At 44.7% G+C, this 22,463-nt stretch overlaps 2 protein-coding genes across 4 annotated transcripts in view; one reads left to right on the plus strand and one right to left on the minus strand.

The window, feature by feature from the left end:
• LOC126335630 (regucalcin-like) overlaps positions 1-22,463 on the minus strand; it is a 331,250-nt gene that overhangs the window by 179,016 nt on the left and 129,771 nt on the right. The gene's annotated exons all lie outside the window — the stretch shown is intronic.
• Positions 1-22,463, plus strand: part of LOC126335608 (regucalcin-like) — a 99,262-nt gene that overhangs the window by 74,253 nt on the left and 2,546 nt on the right. For all 3 annotated transcript variants that reach the window (XM_049999078.1, XM_049999063.1, XM_049999070.1), the window contains 2 exons: positions 711-923; positions 1,002-1,114. In XM_049999078.1, coding sequence (XP_049855035.1) covers positions 711-923; positions 1,002-1,114 — 326 coding nt within the window. The remainder of the gene's footprint in view (positions 1-710; positions 924-1,001; positions 1,115-22,463) is intronic.

Here is a 22,463-nt window from a genome sequence, read left to right on the forward strand (position 1 = left end):
GTTCCAGTTTAAGCTATGTAATCATCAAGCATTTAGTTGAATTCAAACCAGCAGATTTGTGTGATTTATCGTGTAAACGAAACTTAGCGATTCCATTTAGTACTCATATGGATAACTTCACACTACGGTATCTGGGCCATTATTAGCTTTACTCCCAACTTCTTCGGTTATAGCCCTTCCCAAAAGTAAAAAGAAAAAAGACAAAACACCAGTTCCATCCCGCTCCGTTTTGGTCAATCCCTCCTGCACGGTTGAATTCATATTTCTTCTTGGCAATTCCCCTGCTATCATAAGTATCACACATCACCAATGATTCAAGTGCGTTGTTCCGCAGCACCGATATGCAAAATATGTTTAAGACGCCCAGCTTGAGATGAAGCGATGGCCCGAACAAACAGGCCAAATCCGTCAAATATATATTCTACTACATTCGAAACCCAATTATATTATATTGAAAATCGGTACTTTATGTTTATGTCAGTACCGTGTTGCAAAATAGCCCACCCTTAACAAGTTTTCACCGAAAATAAGAACAGGACATTTTATTACAGACGTTTTTGCATTACTAGAATGCAAAAAATCGTGCTATGAAGTGCGAGTATGTGAAAGTTTGAGCACCAAGTACAGTATTGTTAATACACGTTTAAAAAAATTGAAGTCCTGTCAAATTCTCAACAGACATTTAAAATTGTTGATTATTTTTGTTTCAGGGACGTTGGGACCAATAGTAAATAATGAGGTCACCCCAGAGAAAGGAATATTATTCAACCTTGCCAAGGACAGAAGCACTAAGACGCACGCAACAAATATCAGCATTTCAAACGGCTTTGCGTGGAGTTCAGACAACAAAACCATGTACTACATAGATTCTCAAACTAGAAAAATAGATGCCTTCGATTTTAATATTACCGAGGGCAAAATAGGTAAATTACACATAGAATTCAAGCTACTCTAGTGTTCTCTGATTGAGTTTTGTGCTGACGAGAGCGTTTCTTTTGCAGGCAACAGAAGAACCGTTTTCGACTTTAAAGAACAAGGCGTGGAAGGACTGCCAGACGGACAAACTATTGATACAGACGGAAACCTATGGGTGGCGTGCTTTGGCGGCAAGCAGGTAGTGTTTTCATTTCTATTGGGTCGGAGACTAACCTTCGTAGCCGAGGTAGCCAAAACGCGTGAATGTGGTGGCTCTAGAGTCGAAAGTAGCTCGTTGAAACCCTTCTGGTATAACAAATTTTCGCTGACAGTATAAGATTGTCAAAGCGAGGAGGCTTAACAGCACGCAGTTGCTGTTCTTTGGACCTGGAGCGAATGTCTTTGGTCAAATTCGAAACCTCTCTGCAGTGTGTCATAGAATGAGGACATGAGACACTGTCAGTTGTGATCCGTCATAGTGTTACATTCCTCTCATGCCTAGTCCCTAGCCCATACTGATACCATGATTGTCCAGAAAGTAAGTTTCGAACGGTCATGAAATGGTAACCACCGTGAAAATCGGGAAGTTTCTATTCGCAACACATTAACTGCATCTTCCACCAACTTGTCTACACAGTCGCCCTCCGTAGCGTTATACCAACTTACCAATACCTTCGTCATAGAAGGCAGCCGCCTACGCTTTCCGACAATTCTAAGCGCTGGTCTGCAGCACGTTGTCTGTGCCGAAATGTAGTCTTCGAAGCCTGTGGTTCATGTCAGCAGAGATGAACGCCAGAGGGGACCAAGTCCGGGCTGTATGGTGGGTGATCAAACACTTCCCATCGAAAACGATGCAGGAGCGTCCTCATTGCCCTAGCAGAGGGCGGCCGAAAACTGTCACGAAGCAGCAAATACATTAGTTATGTTATGTGGGTTTACATGGAAACAGTGGAACGCTCTCGGCAGGCAACCATACTTGGCAGGAGGCTCTGTTTTCTGGGCATTTTTACGTCATCACTGTCCGCTCAGAACTGCAAAGCCCAACGTAACACGGTCGACTGGCATACTACAGACACTGCCCAACACATATGTGTAAAGCTTCATCGGATTTCCATTGTGCTTTCCATTTTGCGACCGATCGAAACTTACTTTCTCGATATTATAAGTGCATAACTAACTCTGTTAAATATTCACAACTAAACCACTGAACGAATTACGATGGTATTTGGAACGAATATAGCTTGAACGCCGAGGAAGGTTGGTTGGTTGTTTTGGGGAAGGAGACCAGACAGCGAGGTCATCGGTCTCATCGGATTAGGGAAGGACAAGGAAGGAAGTCGGCCGTGCCCTTTGAAAGGAATCATCCCGGCATTTGCCTGGAGCGATTTAGAGTAATCACGGAAAACCTAAATCGGGATAGCCGGACGTTGGATTGAACCATCGTGTCCTCCTGAATGCGAGTCCAATGTCTAACCACTGCGCCAGCCGAGGAAGGACGTAGGCTGCTTTAGAAAGCGTGTGGTACAGAATATTCATTGAATTGAAGAGTACAACGAAAATTACGGAAGCATATTTACGCTTAGAAAAAACCTATTTACTGTGTGAGTTTTAAACTTTATTTTGTAAACGCTTTTATTGTTTGATATAGTCTACTCAAAACTATTCAACGTAATGAATACAGTGCATATAGAATTCTCTTAGTGTTTTTATCCATACTTCCAAATTAATACTGCAAGCGTGAAAGTAGCTACGTTAAAATTTCGCGCCTAGAGCGCCGAATCGATTTACACTCCTGGAAATGGAAAAAAGAACACATTGACACCGGTGTGTCAGACCCACCATACTTGCTCCGGACACTGCGAGAGGGCTGTACAAGCAATGATCACACGCACGGCACAGCGGACACACCAGGAACCGCGGTGTTGGCCGTCGAATGGCGCTAGCTGCGCAGCATTTGTGCACCGCCGCCGTCAGTGTCAGCCAGTTTGCCGTGGCATACGGAGCTCCATCGCAGTCTTTAACACTGGTAGCATGCCGCGACAGCGTAGACGTGAACCGTATGTGCAGTTGACGGACTTTGAGCGAGGGCGTATAGTGGGCATGCGGGAGGCCGGGTGGACGTACCGCCGAATTGCTCAACACGTGGGGCGTGAGGTCTCCACAGTACATCGATGTTGTCGCCAGTGGTCGGCGGAAGGTGCACGTGCCCGTCGACCTGGGACCGGACCGCAGCGACGCACGGATGCACGCCAAGACCGTAGGATCCTACGCAGTGCCGTAGGGGACCGCACCGCCACTTCCCAGCAAATTAGGGACACTGTTGCTCCTGGGGTATCGGCGAGGACCATTCGCAACAGTCTCCATGAAGCTGGGTTACGGTCCCGCACACCGTTAGGCCGTCTTCCGCTCACGCCCCAACATTGTGCAGCCCGCCTCCAGTGGTGTCGCGACAGGCGTGAATGGAGGGACGAACGGAGACGTGTCGTCTTCAGCGATGAGAGTCGCTTCTGCCTTGGTGCCAATGATGGTCGTATGCGTGTTTGGCGGCGTGCAGGTGAGCGCCACAATCAGGACTGCATACGACCGAGGCACACAGGGCCAACACCCGGTATCATGGTGTGGGGAGCGATCTCCTACACTGGCCGTACACCTCTGGTGATCGTCGAGGGGACACTGAATAGTGCACGGTACATCTAAACCGTCATTGAACCCACCGTTCTACCATTCCTAGACAAGGGAACTTGCTGTTCCAACAGGACAATGCACGTCCGCATGTATCCCGTGCCACCCAACGTGCTCTAGAAGGTGTAAGTCAACTACCCTGGCCAGCAAGATCTCCGGACCTGTCCCCCATTGAGCATGTTTGGGACTAGATGAAGCGTCGTCTCACGCGGTCTGCACGTCCAGCACGAACGCTGGTCCAACTGAGGCGCCAGGTGGAAATGGCATGGCAAGCCGTTCCACAGGACTACATCCAGTATCTCTACGATCGTCTCCATGGGAGAATAGCAGCCTGCATTGCTGCGAAAGGGGGATATACACTGTACTAGTGCCGACATTGTGCATGCTCTGTTGCCTGTGTCTATGTGCCTGTGGTTCTGTCAGTGTGATCATGTGATGTATCTGACCCCAGGAATGTGTCAATAAAGTTTCCCCTTCCTGGGACAATGAATTCACGGTGTTCTTATTTCAATTTCCAGGAGTGTAGATGAAATTTAGTATGGAGATGGCTTGACTCCCAATGACAAGCAAAGGCTACTTCAGAAATTTAGAAAGTGACAATAAAAGAATATTCAGTTTGTTGTAGGATGTGCGTGTTGTATAATATATTGCTATTAGCTGCGGAACGGGGTAGTAACGGTTCGCCCCATCCCCCTCCCCCGTCGGAGGTTCGAGCCCTCCCTCGGTTATGGATATGTGTGTTGTCCTTAGCATAAGTTATTTTATGTTACATTAAGTAGTGTGTAAGTCTAGAAATTGATGACCTCATCACTTTGGTCCGTAGGAACTTACCACAAAATAGCACCAGGTACACCAGGGAGCGAAAGCACTTTGACTGACTTATAACGAGTTACAGCCTGATTTGGATTTATAGTGTAAGCAAAACTCACTGGAAATCTTTGATAGTGGGATGAGATTTCCACATTCATAACTGTAATTATTTACTGTAACGTCACCGTATGTTTCCGAAAACGGCCAAGTACAATAATATGGTGCCTGAGTAGTAATTCAGCAGTCCAATGCCCACACACACCAATTGGCAGCGACACTTTGTGTGCCACCTCATCGTGCATTGCACTTGGCAGGCGTGCGGCTGGTGGAGGGGGGAGGTGGCGCATGTCACGAGTTATGCTTCTCGGAACAGCAGACACATGAGGGCGGCTGACTTCATTAAACGAACAATAACTTACTCAGCATTGCTCATCACAACAAAACTACTGATATGTGACCACTACCACAGATAACAGCTATTATCCTTATATATCAGCAGATGCATCGCCTGGGACTAATGAGCTTGGTTCCATATAGCTACACTGGGTAAACCCTTCCACTGAAGATGGCAAGATGTCAGTTTCGTCATGCATTAACCTCATGTGTAAGCATCTGGACTAGTGGTAGTCAAACTGATCCCTACCGCCCGGTAATGGGCATTTCAGGTTTCATGATGGGCAGCAGGTAGTAGAGACTTTAAAAATATTTCCATTAGGTATTTACAAAATTTTGACACAAAGTATTTGGTAAATAATAATATATTATATGCCCTAACTTTCTGTAATTCTGCTTGATAAATTTCGCCAAGTAGTTACTTTTTAATACATTGTGGGAGCAAACAGTGATCAATATTAGTACTAATATTTACTATCAAAAACAGTCTTGATCAGAAATTATTTATTCCGGTGACCGGTTTCGACCACAACTGTGGTCATCTTCTGAAGATGAAGTGTTCGAAACCGGTCACCGGAATACATAATTTGTGATCAAGACTGTTTTTGATAGTAAATATTCGTAAAGCAAAGTTACATCCTTACTTCCTAAATCACCATTGCTGTGGAAACAGTGTGCAATTAGAAAAATTTACTAGTAACGGGAATACAAAAGTGCACGGTCGGTAAAAACGGTTGACTATCACTAATCTAGACAGTTTCCAACCTGTTCCATAATACAATTTGTGATGACGTCCCTCAGAGTCGTTGTTGTAACCAGGCTTAGACTGATAAAGTGTGGTTTCTGGTATGATTACGTGTAGCTACCATTATTAAATGAAGAGATGAAATGACATCACAGTGTGTTTTCCACACTAAGAAGTTTACACTAATACACCTCCGATATTAATACACATAACTAATTCGAGGCAGTCTGGTCCCTTTAACCCCCACAAACCAACCAACTAATTCGAGAACGGAAAAAGTTTACATTTTTAGTCAGCACGGAGATCTCGCCTGGATCACGCCTAAACGGGAGTGAAGCACTTTGCGCACTACAGAACCTGTTATGTAACTTCGTAAAACTTTTTACCTTCTCGTGTATTCTCTATCGACTGTCCCAGTCATTTCTTCATCAAGGGCTTCCTGACATTTCCTGTATAAAACTGAATTACTGTTATCACTAATTATTGTTAAAGTAGTGACAATTTGGCGCCCTTTCTGTAGGTCATCCACTGCTGATCTGTATGACGCACCTAGAGAGTAGCCGAGGCCTTCGAGAAAGACAGACCGCGGTGTGTACGTCATGAGGGTAGGCCTGAGCTAGCTCGCTCGCTCAGCTCTAATCGTGTCAACTCGTAACTGGATGATTACGCACTAACCAGAATTGCATATTCTACTGAAATCTGGCTTTGGAGAGTGTTACTGATCTCTACTAATACAACAAAATACACGACTGTGCAGTGGCTTTAGCGCTCTGCATAAATGATATAACAGTACGTATACCGGTATAGCATCCAGCTGCTTAACAGTCCTCATTTCGTACAAGATGTCGTGCCTCATCCAACTGATAAAATTTTATTATACGCAGCACAGCCGTAACAAATTGTTAGTAGGCATATGGACTTTCGATCGTTGTAGTTCTAATAATAAGACTCCATAATAGCGGATTCACAGCAGAAGATGGAATTCTCATTTGTAGATAAACATGCAATTGCAAGTTAACAGGGTTAGAAACGCAGTTTGTCTGCTGAGCTGAGAGCGTGCGAGGGACTTCAGGACTACCTTCGTGACGTACGCGCCGCGGCCTGTCTTTCTCGTGGGCCTCGCTCCTCACACCGCTGACGCACTACAAGCGGCAAACGGCACGGTAAGTGCAGTGCTCAAGCTGTCCAGCAGTGGGTGCATCTCTCCTCCACAGTTTTCTAACACGGCAAGGCACTGCTTGTGAAAGGACTGGGATGTCTAAATGTCCATAATACTTAAAAAATCTAAGTAAAGAAAACACGTGGAGGCCCGTTTATGACAGTGTAGCTACTGTGAGGCACGGACTTCAATCTCAGTGTAACCCTTGGCACTATTTGAGAGAATAGGCTACGTGCAGGGGACCGTGTCTTGTCCTCTCTCTTCACTCCATCCATAAAAATACAACACTTTCCAGTAAAGAAATAACCACCCGTGAAACACACACTTCCGGACAAGCAACTGCAAATCAACTCCCCAGTACTTCGACTTTATGGAGAGGGGATGAAGGGAAGTGGTAAATACTTCGAAATGGTGTCTTCCTTTGAAAAACGGCGCTGGACCACACGACATTGTCATCATCGAACAAAATGTCATGGCCACGAGATGATCGCAGCTGTGGATTCATGTACAGAAGAACAGGAGTAAAATACGCTGTTTCCTTATTGTAATTTCCTTTCTTACGTCGTTTACTCCTCGAGATAAGTGATGTGCGTGTTCTTTACTCAAAGCTATGGCCGATACTTGCGTCGTATAGAAAACCGGTTCAATTACGAACCAGACAATCACACCTTAGTATGAACATAAAGGAACAATTTAAACCGACTTCATCGTTTAACAATGGCGTGCGTGATAAAACGTATGGAAAAATAGAAGATTCGTGTCCAACTTCCTTTCAAAGACAGTATCATTAGATAACCGATTCTTGGAAATAATGGGAAGCCTAAATCCATATGTCAGTCAGGATGCTACCTCGCTGTGTAACGCTCAGGGGAAGAAGGTAGTCTACGCCATTATACACTGAGCAAGAACTGACCTCTCCATTATGTCCCATAAATGATCGATGGGTTTCATGTCGGGCGATCTGGGTGGCCAAATCATTCGCTTGAACTGTCTGAACGTTCTTGAAACCAAACGCGAACATTTGTGGCCCGATGACATATTGGGACTGTGTAATTGAAAAGGCTGTAGAAATAATGTTCGAGGCGAATTTTAATCGTGACAGCGGATGTAATCTTAGCGGTGCGTGGAAGTGAACTCTCGGCAGAGAAGCCGTACTGATTCAGCTATCTCAACAGATAGGCATAGATATTTCAACTGCAGTTCCTATCCCGGCTACCCCGAAGAAAGGGAAGAGACTGGGAAGAAAACAATATATTCATACCTGGTGTCTATTATAAGACACAAGAAATATTTTTACTGTGACGAAACCATTATTTTTCGTGGAACAAATGGAGGACAGATTTGGAGAAGTGTACTCATTGCATCACTTTTGGCTAAAGCTTCCTCTGCTGCATAATCTCAAGCACTTCACATGTGGAAGACTGGGTGACAGCAGTGACCCTTACTCTACATAAATCTTTGAATATGAGACATGGAGTTATCTTCCACAAAGACCTTACACTCCAGACAGAAAGGAGCTACGAGCTAATATAGAACGGCAAGGCGTGCATTTTGTCAGACTTGTACACTCCAAAAGATCACCAAATAGATACAGAAACTTCCATTTTGCATTTGTAGGAAAAGACCTCCCAGAAAAGGTTGAAGTTGTAATGTGCAGGCGTCACGTGAAACCTTACGTCCCACTGCGCATCACGAAGGTCGCCCTTGAAAACAACTGCCTTTGCGTGTGAACAGTACAGAACACCATCCTCCACGTTCGCCAGCCTGCCCAGTATTAAAAAAAAAAAAATACAAGAATATAAATCAGAACGGGAGAAACATTCAAAATACCAATGTTTCTCCGGTCAGTTGGCAGTTGATGGTTGGACTGTTGACACCAAAGTTTACAGATAGTCTACGTAAACCAGCTATTTTGGCCACTGGTGTGGAGTATATATGGGTTTTGTAAATGGCTCAAATGGCTCTGAGCACTAAGGGACTTAACATCTGAGGTCATCAGGCCCTGATTGTGTAAATCCCTTTAGCATCAACTACAGCGTGAAGATGGCGCATTGAAGCGCCGAAACTGGTAGCTACAGAATAAATAAGATCATAAATACGGTTGTAGGCGTATCATTTTCTTAGAATAGTGAACAGCCATGGTCCCCAAGACCTTCAGTCAAAAGAAATACATACAAAAACTTGAAGGCCACAATAGGATTAATGGCTACAACAAAGAGGACGACACTCAGGACAGAGCCCTGAAGCTGACCGTTTTCCCATACAAGGGTGTCTGACAAGGCAGAATCCGTATGGACCTTGAAAACATGGTATTTCAAAAATTCCTCAAGGAAATTGAGGATGTGGCTACAGAAGCCCAACGTGTAGAGAGTGCGAAGGATACCTGTCTTCCAGCATGTGTGGTAGGCTTCCTCCAAATCTAAAAACACGGCGACAATCTGGGATTTCCGCAGAAAAACATTTATGACATGGGTTGACAAAGTGACGAGATGGTCAACTGCAGAGCGGCGCTCTCGAAATCCACACTATGCAGTGGTTGGTAAATTGCGAGAATCGAGCCACCATACCAGCTGGGCATGAATCACACATTCCATCACCTTTAAAACACAGCTGCTGAGAGAAATGGGGCGATAACTAGAAAGAAGGTGTTTGTCCTTCCTAGGCTTAGGTGTGGGTATGACAGTGGCTTCACGACAGCGACTAGCAAACGTGCCCTCCACTCAATTGCGTCTGTATGTATCAAGGAGAAAGGTTCTGCAAACTCTGAATGTGAACATCGTCCAACCCTGGGGCGGAGGACTGGGATGAAGTGAGAGCATGATCCAGCTGCCTCTTAGTAAAGGCGGCATTGTAGTACTCACGATTCTAAGAAGAGAAGCGTATCGCCCGACCCTCCTCCACTCGTTTCCGATGGAGGAAGGAAGGGTGATAGTGGGAGGAGCTCGATATCACCGCAGGTGTTGGAGATACCAATAGGCTCCAAGATGACGTCGTCTGTCAGGCCGGAAACTGGGAAATGGGCTTTGGTCTCTGAGTGCCATCGGCGGTTGGCCCACAAGATAGAAGAGGGAGGGGAATTATTAAAAGAACTAGTGGATGAAATCCAGCTAGCTTTTTTGCTATCCCGAAGAACGCGCCGACACTACGCACGCAAATGTTTATAGCGAATGCAGCTTTCCATAGTAGGATGATGGTTAAAAACGCTTAGAGCACGTCTCCACGCGTGAATAGCACGCCTCAGCCCACCAAAGGACCGAGACACGGCGCTGTGAAGAGGAAGTGCGAGGGATGGAACGTTCTGCGGTGGTAAGGATAACGTATGTAAGATGTTCTACTTGGTCATCACAATTGAGGAAATGTGGTTCGTCGGAGGTCGCCAGGGAGGAGTAAAGCCTCAAGTCAGCCCTAGAAACCTGCCATTTGGGAGTGCACAAAGGTAGTGTAGGAATCAGCAAAAGAAGAGCACACGGGAAACGGTCGCTCGTGAGCGTGCCACTGGAGACGATAGGCATGTTGGGCAGTGTAGAAGGATAGGTCCAAATGGGAGTAGCTGTGCGTGGAGTCTGAAAGGAACGTCGGTGCTCCCATGTTAAGGCAGATGAGGTTGAACTTATCGAGAAGGGCAGCCAAGAGGGCACATCTCTGACAGGTTCTGGGAGAATCCCGAAGGGGATGGTGTGCATTGAAGTCGCTGACCAGCAGAAATGGGTTGAGGTATACGGTTAATCGCGCAAATCTAAGGGCTGTCAATTCCACTAAATACCTAGGAAATACAATTACGGGCAACTTAAAATGAAAAGGCCACAGAGATAATATTGAAGGGAAGGTGAAACAAAGACTGCGCTTTGTTGGCAGAACACTTAGCAGATGAGACCAACCCACTGAAGAGACAGCCTACATTACACTTGTCCGTCCTCTGCTGGAATATTGCTGCGCGGTGTGAGATCCTTACCAGGTAGGATTGACGCCGGACATTGAAAAAGTACAAAGAAGGGCAGCTAGTTTCGTGTTATTGCGCAACAGGGGTGAGAGTGTCACTGATATGATACGCGAGATGGGGTGGCAGCCACTGAAACAAAGGAGGTTTTCTTTGCGGCGAGATCTATTTACGAAATTTCAGTCACCAACTTTCTCTTCCGAATGCGAAAATATTTTATTGACACCAACCTACGTAGGGAGAAATGATCATCATAATAAAATAAGAGAAATCAGAGCTCGAACGGAAAGATTTAGGTGTTCCTTTTTCCCACGTGCCATTCGAGAGTGGAATGGTACAGAAGTAGTATGAAAATGATTCGATGAACCCTCTGCCAGGCACTTAAGTGTGAATTGCAGAGTAACCATGTAGTCGCAGATGTAGAAATGGGTTGAGGTAGTTGCCCAATAAGCTGGAGAAAGTCTGCCTTGGTGACATCCCTTGATGGAGCGATGTAAACGTTACAAAGGGAAATGTTCAAGTGAGGAGAGAAAATGCAACAGCTGCAACATCATGGAGATGGATTTACTATGAATGCCGTCCTGTATGAGCAGCTTGACTCCCCCTTAAGATGGAATGTCGCCCTAGAGGGGGGGGGGGGGGGGGGGGGGGGTACGTCAAAGCAGACTGCGAAGAAATGTGAGATCTCAAAACGGATGTGAGAACGCAATTTTGTTTCCTGGAGGCAGAGAACAAGCGGACGCTGCGATTCTAAGAGCATCTGTAAGTCGACTTTGTTGGACTGAAGGCCATGAACATCCCACTGGAAGAGAGTCATGATGAAGAAAGGGGAGGAGGGAAACATGAAGTACTGTCACCTCGGCGTCTGCCGAGTGCCATCCTTGAAAGACTCACTGCTACAGGGCACAAATGCTGGAGGATCCTGCTCCATGGAATCTACAGAGGCATCGGCATTCTCCTTCTGTTGATCTGCGGCGTCCAATGGTCGGCCAGGGAGGGTATCACGTGGCGACACCGTCGAAGAGGATCTCAAGGTCGGTGAAGGAGGAGACCGTTTGCCTTTGATTGCTTGGAGCCTTTACAGTTGGGAGAGGAAGACTCAGATGTTTGTTGACTGGAAGGGCATAGGAAGTCTTCATGGCAGCATCCCTTCTGTCCTTTCCAGCCTGTTGGTCGTGTATGAGGTGACATCGCCCAGTGAGGTGAAAGTTCAGCTGGGGGGGGGGGGGGGGGGGGGGGGAAGACAGGGATGCTAACATGACACTTGGCCATTTTACAACCGTGGTGCTGAGTTTGAGGTTGCATGCCTGCATCGTTATGTGTTTCGTAGACCGAAAAGCTGCAAGAACAGTACTGTAAGTGCTACATTGTAGAACGCAGGGTTTCCGACTAGCTAACGACTTGCGAGTAAGGCATTTTTTCCTTCCCACAGGTCTCCTGGAAGCCCGTTCATCGAGATACACGGGACAATCTCTGGAAGAGGTAGCACGGTCGCTATTACAGTTGATACAGTGGGGAGCAGGAGGCAGACAAATGCCCTCGTGAGCATCGCCATCACAGGTTACGTATTTGGCCGGGTGTCGAGAGGACATTCAAGTTGGTTATAACTATGGCACTGCTAGCAACGCATCGGGTTCGGAATGTACGACCGGACTTTGATAACTTGATAACCTGCTTTGATCTTTAATAGAAGAACCACCCTATCAAAAGTGAGAAAAAGAGTTTGCGTGTGGGCACTAAGGAGGCATCTACCTTTTTCATCACATGGTGGATTGCAATGACACCCTGACCAGAGAGGAATGTTTGCATCTCTGCCTTGGTCAGACCATTGAGCAGCCTAGTGTAAACAGCACCATGTGAAGAATTCAGCTTTCGATGGGCCTCGACACGAACAAGATAGCCATGGAGGAGCGAAACTGCAAGCAGTGGTTGTGTCTGAGAATCAGAAGTAGTCCCCAAAAGCAATGTTCTATTGCATAGACAGGAGCAGGATTTCACAGGGCCAGCAGCTGTATTAACACCTTTCTGAATAATAAGCGTATTTACCATAGCTAAGGTCAGACTGACTTCAGTATGTGAAACCACGAGGAACCGTGGTGCAGCTGGGAGCGTCTTTGAATCTTTAACCTCATTCCGTTTACGTTTAGTAGACAGACTATGAAGATGATGATACGCTCATTGCGCGAAAATCCTCATGGTTTCCCGCTTCCGATGGCTCACTCCTTCCAACTGGGGGCTCCTCTCAGAGGGGGAGCACCCGACTTAGATGATTTTTCACACCTCAGGTCACACCACCTGTACAGCTGACACAGGGACCAATTGACAATTTGTAAACGTAACAACTCAAGCCGTAACCCTTCCCTGGGCCTGACCTGTACCAGGGAGTACATGTAAACCCTAGCCGTTGACTCGGGGCTGGGAATTATGCGTATTACCCAGTTACCTGTTACGCATCAGATGCATGTCCGGTGTGGTGTGCGTACTGTAAGACCTTCAGTACACACACCATCAGATTATTTGACTTGTCGCTCTAACGAAGTAGGCGAGTGTCAGCAATATGTCTCGTGGTCTTATCGTGGCGTGTTTATCTTCTGCCGTTAGGTCAGACGATAGAAATTATCTTCTGCCGTTAGGTCAGACAATAGAAATTATCTTCTGCCGTTAGGTCAGACAATAGAAATTATCTTCTGCCGTTAGGTCAGACGATATAAATTATCTTTTGTCGTCAGGTCAGACGATAGAAATTATCTTCTGCCGTTAGGTCAGACAATAGAAATGCCACTTGCACCCTTAGAGTAGCAGATTGACGGTGACCAACTTTAAACATAACTTGATTAATTTTCACACACATTTATTAAAATAATAACAAGCATAAAAATTACTTAACTTGGTTCTGGATGCTATTTACAATTGACGATCAGAAGTTCCTTTGGTATTGGTACGTTAATCTTATTCTCACATATATCCCTGATACTTGACAAAAGTGTCTATACATTTATCTTCATGGCTATGTAGAGGAATATGGTAATCTTATTGGGTGCAGACTGAAACTTGACAATAGAGTGGTCCAGACAAATGTAGAACTCGTGGTCTCGGGGTAGCGTCTTTGATTCATAATCAAAACGTCTCCGGTCCCGGGTTCGAACCCCCTCTGCCTAAATTTTGAGAAATAATCAGCATTGGCGGCCGAAGACTTCCGGCATAAGAAGTCAGCCTCATTCTGCCAATGGCCTTGTCAAAGAGGGCGGAGGAGCGGATAGAGGTTCAGGGTACTCTCTTGTCCTAGGGGTGGGAAATTGCCCCTAAAGGCGGAAGAATCAGCAATGATCAAAGACCTGAGAATGCAGAAGGCAATGGAAACCACTGCATTAAAGACACGTAACGTGTATCCACAGGACATGTGGCCTGTAGTTTAAGAAGTGTCATGATGATCTCTCCATTGGCAAAAGATTCCGGAATAGTCCCCCATTCGGATCTCCGGGAGGGGACTGCCAAGGGGGAGGTTACCATGAGAAAAAGATTGAATAATCAACGAAAGGATAATGTTCTATGAGTCGGGGCATGGAATGTCAGAAGCTTGAACGTAGTAGGGAAGCTAGAAAATCTGAAAAGGGAAATGCAAAGGCTCAATCTAGATATAGTAGGAGTCAGTGAAGTGAAGTGGAAGGAAGACAAGGATTTCTGGTCAGATGAGTATTGGGTAATATCAACAGCAGCAGAAAATGGTATAACAGGTGTAGGATTCGTTATGAATAGGAAGGTAGGGCAGAGGGTGTGTTACTGTGAACAGTTCAGTGACCGGGTTGTTCTAATTAGAATCGACAGCAGACCAACACCGACAACGATAGTTCAGGTATACATGCCGACGTCGCAAGCTGAAGATGAACAGATAGAGAAAGTGTATGAGGATATTGAAAGGGTAATGCAGTATGTAAAGGGGGACGAAAATCTAATAGTCATGGACGACTAGAATGCAGTTGTAGGGGAAGGAGTAGAAGAAAACGTTACAGGAGAATATGGGCTTGGGACAAGGAATGAAAGAGGAGAAAGAGTTCTGTAACAAGTTTCAGCTAGTAATAGGGAATACCCTGTTCAAGAATCACAAGAGGAGGAGGTATACTTGGAAAAGATTACATCATGGTCAGACAGAGATTCCGAAATCAGATACTGGATTGTAAGGCGTACCCAGGAGCAGATATAGACATAGATTACAATATAGTAGTGATGAAGAGTAGGCTGAAGTTCAAGACATTAGTCAGGAAGAATCAATACGCACAGAAGTGGGATACGGAAGTTCTAAGGAATGACGAGATTCGTTTGAAGTTCTCTAACGCTATAGATACAGCAATAAGGAATAGCGCGGTAGGCAGCACAGTTGAAGAGGAATGGACGTCTCTAAAAAGGGCCATCACAGAAGTTGGGAAGGAAAACATAGGTACAAAGAAGGTAGCTGCGAAGAAACCATGGGTAACAGAAGAAATACTTCAGTTGATTGATGAAAGGAGGAAGTACAAACATGTTCCGGGAAAATCAGGAATACAGAAATACAAGTCGCTGAGATATGAAATAAATAGGAAGTGCAGGGAAGCTAAGACGAAATGTCTGCAGGAAAAATGTGAAGACATTGAAAAAGATATGATTGTCGGAAGGACAGACTCAGCATACAGGAATATCAAAACAACCTTTGGTGACATTAAAAGCAACGGTGGTAACAATAAGAGTGCAACGGGAATTCCACTGTTAAATGCGGAGGAGAGAGCAGATAGATGGAAAGAATACATTGAAAGCCTCTATGAGGGTGAAGATTTGTCTGATGTTATAGAAGAAGAAACAGGAGTCGAATTAGAAGAGATTGGGGACCAAGTATTGAAATTTAAAAGAGCTTTGGAGGACTTACGGTCAAATAAGGCAGAACGGATAGATAACATTCCATCAGAATTTCTAAAATCATTAGGGGAAGTGGCAACAAAACGACTATTCACGTTGGTGTGTAGAATATATGAGTCTGGCGACATACCATCTGACTTTCGGAAAAGCATCATCCACACAATTCCGAAGACGGCAAGAGATGACAAGTGCGAGAATTATCGCACAATCAGCTTAACAGCTCATGCATCGAAGCTGCTTACAAGAATAATATACAGAAGAATGGAAAAGAAAATTGAGAATGCGCTAGGTGACGATCAGTTTGGCTTTAGGAAAAGTAAAGGCACGAGAGAGGCAATTCTGACGTTACGGTTAATAATGGAAGCAAGGCTAAAGAAAAATCAAGACACGTTCATAGGATTTGTCGACCTGGAAAAAGCGTTCAACAATATAAAATGGTGCAAGCTGTTCGAGATTCTGAAAAAAGTAGGGGTAAGCTATAGGGAGAGACGGGTCATATACAATATGTACAACAACCATGAGGGAATAATAAGAGTGGACGATCAAGAATGAAGTGCTCATATTAAGAAGGGTGTAAGACAAGACTGTAGCCTTTCGCCCCTACTCTTCAATCTGTACATTGAGGAAGCAATGATGGAAATAAAAGAAAGGTTCAGGAGTGGAATTAAAATACAAGGTGTAAGGATATCAATGATACGATTCGCTGATGATGTTGCTATCCTGAGTGAAAGTGAAGAAGAATTAAATGATCTGCTGAACGGAATGAACAGTCTAATGAGTACACAGTATGGTTTGAGAGTAAATCGGAAAAAGACGAAGGTAATGAGAAGTAGAAGAAATGAGAACAACGAGAAACTTAACATCAGGATTGAGGGTCACAAAGTCAATGAAGTTAAGGATATCTGCTACCTAGGTAGTAAAATAACCAATGACGGACAGAGCAAGGAGGACATCAAAAGCACACTCGATATGGCAAAAAAGGCATTTCTGGCCAAGAGAAGTCTACTAATATCAAATACCGGCCTTAATTTGAGGAAGAAATGTCTGAGGATGTACGTCTGGAGTACAGCATTCTATGGTAGTGAAACATGGACTGTGGGAAAACCGGAACAAAAGAGAATTGAAGCATTTGAGATGTGGTGCTATAGACGAATGTTGAAAATTAGGTGGACTGATAAGGTAAGGAATGAGGATGTTCTACGCAGAATCAGAGAGGAAAGGAATATGTGGAAAACACTGATAAGGAGAAGGGACAGGATGATAGGACATCTGCTAAGACATGAGTGAATGACTTCCGTGGTACTAGAGGGAACTGTAGAGGGCAAAAACTGTAGAGGAAGACAGAGATTGGAATATATCAAGCAAATAATTGAGGACGTAGGTTGCAAGTGCTACTCTGAGATGAAGAGGTTAGCACAGGAAAGGAATTCGTGGCGGGCCGCATCAAACCAGTCAGTAGACTGATGACAAAAAAAAAAGAACTCGTAAGGACTGTTGCAGACAAATGCAGACTGACTAATCAGAGGTCTGTGCACTCGTTATAACATGCGTTCATGTATCACTGCGCGAGTGTGATCCACAAGGAGAAAAGGTTCTACGTTTGCAGCAACCTCATTGGCTGCGTTACATATTAATACGTGGATCGGCGTAAGCAGAATCTGGTCTGTCTCTAAGGCAGCGCCATCTCGTAGTGCGGAGATGGACGAGCGCTGCGCCTGCATTGTTGTGCTCAGCAGGGCGCGCTCTAGTGGGAAAGTTGTGTACGTGCTGACTACACAGAACTCTGTACACAACAGCCAGCCTTCAGAAGTTCACAGGGAGGAAGAAGAATAAGAGGAACATCAAACGCCTAAGCAGAAAAAGAGTAGGAGAAGGGGAACACAGAAAGAAAAAAGAGAAAAAAGAGACAAAAAATAATGGACAGGCTGCTTGATGTCATCCTACTGAAAATACGGAATACTAAAAGCCGTGGCTCGTTTTATTTTTACAGATTACGATCCCTCTGTGTAGAGGCTGTAATTTTTAATATTCCTTTTTTTTTTAAACCAGCAAGGTAAAACAGAGGCCACTACTTCCACCACATCAAGAGGATTTAGTGCTCACGTACTCACACTGAGCCGTGAACACTTCCCAGTTTATCCATGGGGGATAATTGAAAATTATTATTATTATTATCGGTGCCATGCGTTAAAATGGTCGTGCCAGGCTCGCGATATTGAATCTTGATCCTATCATTAATGGCGCGAGACCTGCACGACCTTGTAGCAACCATTATAGTTCTTCATTATTCCACTGTGACACTAAGGATGGTTTCATGCAATGAAAGGGAGAATGTACAGATTAAAGGACTCATTTATTTAACAGTTGAATACTGAACAATTACACAATCAAATGGGGTTGGGGGAAGAAAGAATTGAGTTCAGCAGCTTGCCCCAACGCTCGTTCATAATAAGCCACGATAGCAGGGGACAAGGAATTTTAGGGACGATCGCCGTATTATGAAATGGGGTTCAATTTACTAAAGGAAGGGGTTGCAGGCATGCAACTACCACCACCATGAATTAGCCAAAGACTAAGAAATATGCTACTGTGGGTGAATCGCTAGGTAGCCTCCTGTACTAAAGGAATACAACCATCAAGACGCAAAACTATTCATATAACTTTGGCTCGCGGTCCGACTACGTTAACGAAATATGAAGGGGCGCCAGACACTCACCACGTGGCGTAGGACAAAGGGCACAAGTTTTCACGCTAGGAAGACATAAATTCTGAGTCGAATTTTACACAGGAGAACTGAAAGAGTTACTGTCGGACGAAGTGGAACTGGCCAATCAGAGGGCCGGAATCTCACAGGGAGGCGACCTCGCGGCGTTAAAGTTGAGAAGAAATATCAGTTACAAGGTTGGTAAGGCAGGTTGGGGAACTGATAGCAGGAGAAACTTTGGCCACTGCTGAACTTTCAAACGCCACCAGGTGCTACCCTGGCGATCGGAAAAAGGATAGGAAACGGGGAGCCTTCATGGCTGCTAGGAAGACTGCTGCCCTCGCCCATAAATGAAGAAAATTCCTGGCGCCAAGCTCCTCTCACAGATCAGTGTGAGACAAGCTGTAAAAATCGTCAAATAAATCAGGGAACCCATAGATATTATTAATATTACCTGAATTATTAGTTTACCGAATACGAGAATGCGTGGATTAGAAATATAAAATGCGAGCACTGAATGGTGAATGAAGTGCACGTCATTCAATACATTTCCAAAAACACCCCAAACATGTTCCCCAAGGAAGGGGAAAATGAATAGCTAGATGATAGATGAGCAGCACGGAAGGGAAAAGATGCTTCAAAGTCTGAGCCCCTTGGTAGCGAAGCATGAACTCGCCAAAGAATGGTGAGCCCCTGGGGGGTATTCATGCTGGTTGGTGACGCCAGGGTAGCTCAATAAGTTTCTTTACTTTTTATTTCGCTTCTGGACATAGTGGTCAGAATACATGTTACATCCTGCATTGCTTCGCACTACATATATCTCGCGGAAAGACGAAGGTAAAATCAGAGAGGTTCAGACAGAATCGTAGCAACAGTCTTTCTTTCAAAAGACTATTCATTACTGAAACATGAAAAGGTTGACTTGAGAATACCTTAACCCGGGTATACTACGACTGTCGCGGTTACTTTTACCAATCATACACCAGAAGAATGAGACTTTCACTTTGCAGCGGAGTGCGCGCTGATATGAAACTTCATGGCAGATTAAAACTGTGTGCCCGACCGAGACTCGAACTCGGGACCTTTGCCTTTCGCGGGCAATTGCTCTACCATCTGAGCTACCGAAGCACGACTGACGCCGGGTACTCGCAGCTTTACTTCTGCCACTATCTCGTCTCCTACCTTCCAAACTTTACAGAAGCTCTCCTGTGAAACTTGCAGAACTAGCACTCCTGAAAGAAAGGATACTGCGGAGACATGGCTTAGGCAAAGCATGGGGAACGTTTCCAGAATGAGATTTTCACTCTGCAGCGGAGTGTGCGCTGATATGAAACTTCCTGGCAGATTAAAGCAGAAGTAAAGCTGTGACTACCGGGCGTGAGTCATGCTTCGGTAGCTCAGATGGTAGAGCACTTGCCCGCGAGAGGCAAAGTCCCGAGTTCGAGTCTCGGTCGAGCACACAGTTTAAATCTGCCAGGAAGTTTCATACACCAGAAGTTTTATAGCTCTCTACTAGATCTCAGTTGGGAGTTTAGTACACACTGTTCAGTGATAAGCCGGCCGGGGTGGCCGAGAGGTTCTAGGGGCTACAGTCTGGAACCGCGCAACCGCTACGGTCGCAGGTTCGAATCCTGCCTCGGGCATGGATGTGTACGATGTCCTTAGGTTAGTTAGGTTTAAGTAGTTGTAACTTCTAGGTGACTGATGATCTTAGAAGTTGTCCCATAATGCTCAGAGCCATTTGTTCATTGGTAAAATTTCATCCATACATGCTAAATTGTGCCATGTAGTACCGATTTTCTGGCGCAAAAGTTGGAAAAACCTGTTGTAACTTATAGTTGTATACGAAAAAGTGAGTTACATTCAGGTTTCACCAAATGCACCTATGTCATTTAATGGCAAAGCGACCAGTGTTTTCAACTAATTTATGTATGTTAGTCGATTAATTCTCTAAACAGATTGTTTTTTCATCACATGTGTATATCTTCCTACTATATTGCTGTTTTAGAGGTGATGCACATGATTTGTCTTTTTGGAGATACTTTGACCACTGGTTATTGTTACCCCAGGATGATAGATAAACAATTTATTAACAATATCAGAACTGATACAAATGACAGTGTGGAACTGAGTAACACATACACTGGTATATCAACGAAGGCTCATTTGTAATTGTTAATGTGCCTACAGCTAAGAAAAACAAAGGTCAGTTATATACTGCTCAAATTGCAAGCTGTTGTGGTTCAGGCAGTAATTCAGGTATAAAGTATAATGTCAGTTGTCTCCAGAAACAAGGAATGAAGTTCTTTTGGCCACAAGTGCCAGAGAAATGAAGAAGCTTTAATTTTAACTGCAGTGGATATTTTGAAAGGAGGATTTAGGTTAAGATGGATGAAACTGAAAGTATTTTGCTGAGCTACATTTTGAGCTATGTTTGTGGTACTCCATTTTATCACCTTTCATTATAATTATTTAAAATTTTTTGTGATCGACAATATTGATTTGAATACCATGTGTGGTTTTTTTTATGAAACTTAATAAAGCACTTAAGAAAACTGTAGATCAATGGTTCAAACGGCTCTGAGCACTATGGGACTTAACATCTGAGGTCATCAGTCCCCTAGAAGTTAGAACTACTTAAACCTAACTAACCTAAGGACATTACACAACACCCAGCCATCACGAGGCAGAGGAAATCCCTGACCCCGCCTGGAATCGAACCCGGGTACCCGGGCGTGGGAAGCGAGAACGCTACCGCACGACCACGAGATGCGGGCTTTTAGAGCAATATATATGTTTCTGCGTGGTCAACGTTTCATTCTGTTTTTGAAATATTGGCTGCGAATGTAGTGGTAGCTGACAATTTTGGTGGATCTATAGGTCGGTAATTATACACCTCATATCCATGCTAACTTTGGCCGCATACGTTTTTTCCCATTACTTCCTTCGCATTTAAGAATTTTATTGTACTAATTAGTATGTAATCCCTTGATACAAGCCTCTATGTTCACTAATATAAATACCACAGATGTTAAAAAACCTTTGAATCTGAAAATTGGTAAAGCGTACCTAGTATACATAATTCGTTGATCGAGTCACGCATTGTATCACGTGTTTAAATACGGCTGTTAAAACTGTCATAATATAAAATGAAGAGCCAAAGAAACTAGTAAGCTTGCCGAATATCGTGTAGGGCTCCCGTGAGCACGCAGAAGTGCCACAATACGACGTTGCATGAATTGACTAATGACTGAAGTACTGCCGGAGGGAATTGACACCATGAATCTTCCAGGGCTGTCCATAAATCCGTAAGAGTATGAGGGGGTGAAAATCTCTTCTGAACAGCACGTAGCAAGGCTTCCCAGAATTGCTCAATAATGTTAATATCTGGGGAATTTGTTGGACAGTGGAAGTGTTTAAATACAGAAGGGTGTTTCTGGAGCCACTCTGTAGCAATTCTGGACGTTTGAGATGTCTCATTGTTCTGTTCGAATTGCCAAAGTCCGTCGGAATGCACAATGGACATGAGTGGATGCTGGTGATCAGAGAGGATGCTTACGTATGTGTCACCTGTCACAGTCGTATCTCGACGTATCAGGGGTCCCATATCACTCCAATTGCACACGCCCTGCACCATCACAGAACCTCTACCAGCTTGAACAGTCCTCTGCTGACATGGATTCATGAGGTTATCTCCATACCCATACATGTCCAACCGCTCTACATAATTTGAAATAAGCCTTGGCCGAATAGGCAACATGTTTCCAGTCATCAACGGCCCAGTGTCGTGTTGACGGGCCCAGGCGAAGCTAAAGCTTTGTGTCGTGCAGTCATCACGGGTACATGAGTGGGCCTCACGCTCCAAAAGCCCATATCGATGATGTTTCGTTGAATGGTTCGCACGCTGACACGTGTTGATGGCTCAGCATTGAAATCTGCAGCAATCAGCGGAGGGATTGCACTTCTGTCACATTGAACGAATCCCTTTAGGCGTCGTTGGTCCCGTTCTTGCTGGTTTTTTCTCCGGCCGCAGTGATGTCGGAGATTTAGTGTTTTATCAGATTCCTGATATTCACGGTACACTCGTGAAATGGCCGTAAGGAAAAATTTCCACTTCATCGCTACTTCGGAGATGCTGTGTCCCATCGCTCGCGCGCCGGCTATAACACCACGTTAAAACTCATTTAAATATTGATAACGTGCCGTTGAAGCAGCTGTAACCGATCTAACT

This window comes from Schistocerca gregaria, chromosome 1 (genome assembly GCF_023897955.1).
Source record: "Schistocerca gregaria isolate iqSchGreg1 chromosome 1, iqSchGreg1.2, whole genome shotgun sequence".
NCBI classification, from domain to species: Eukaryota; Metazoa; Arthropoda; class Insecta; order Orthoptera; family Acrididae; genus Schistocerca; species Schistocerca gregaria.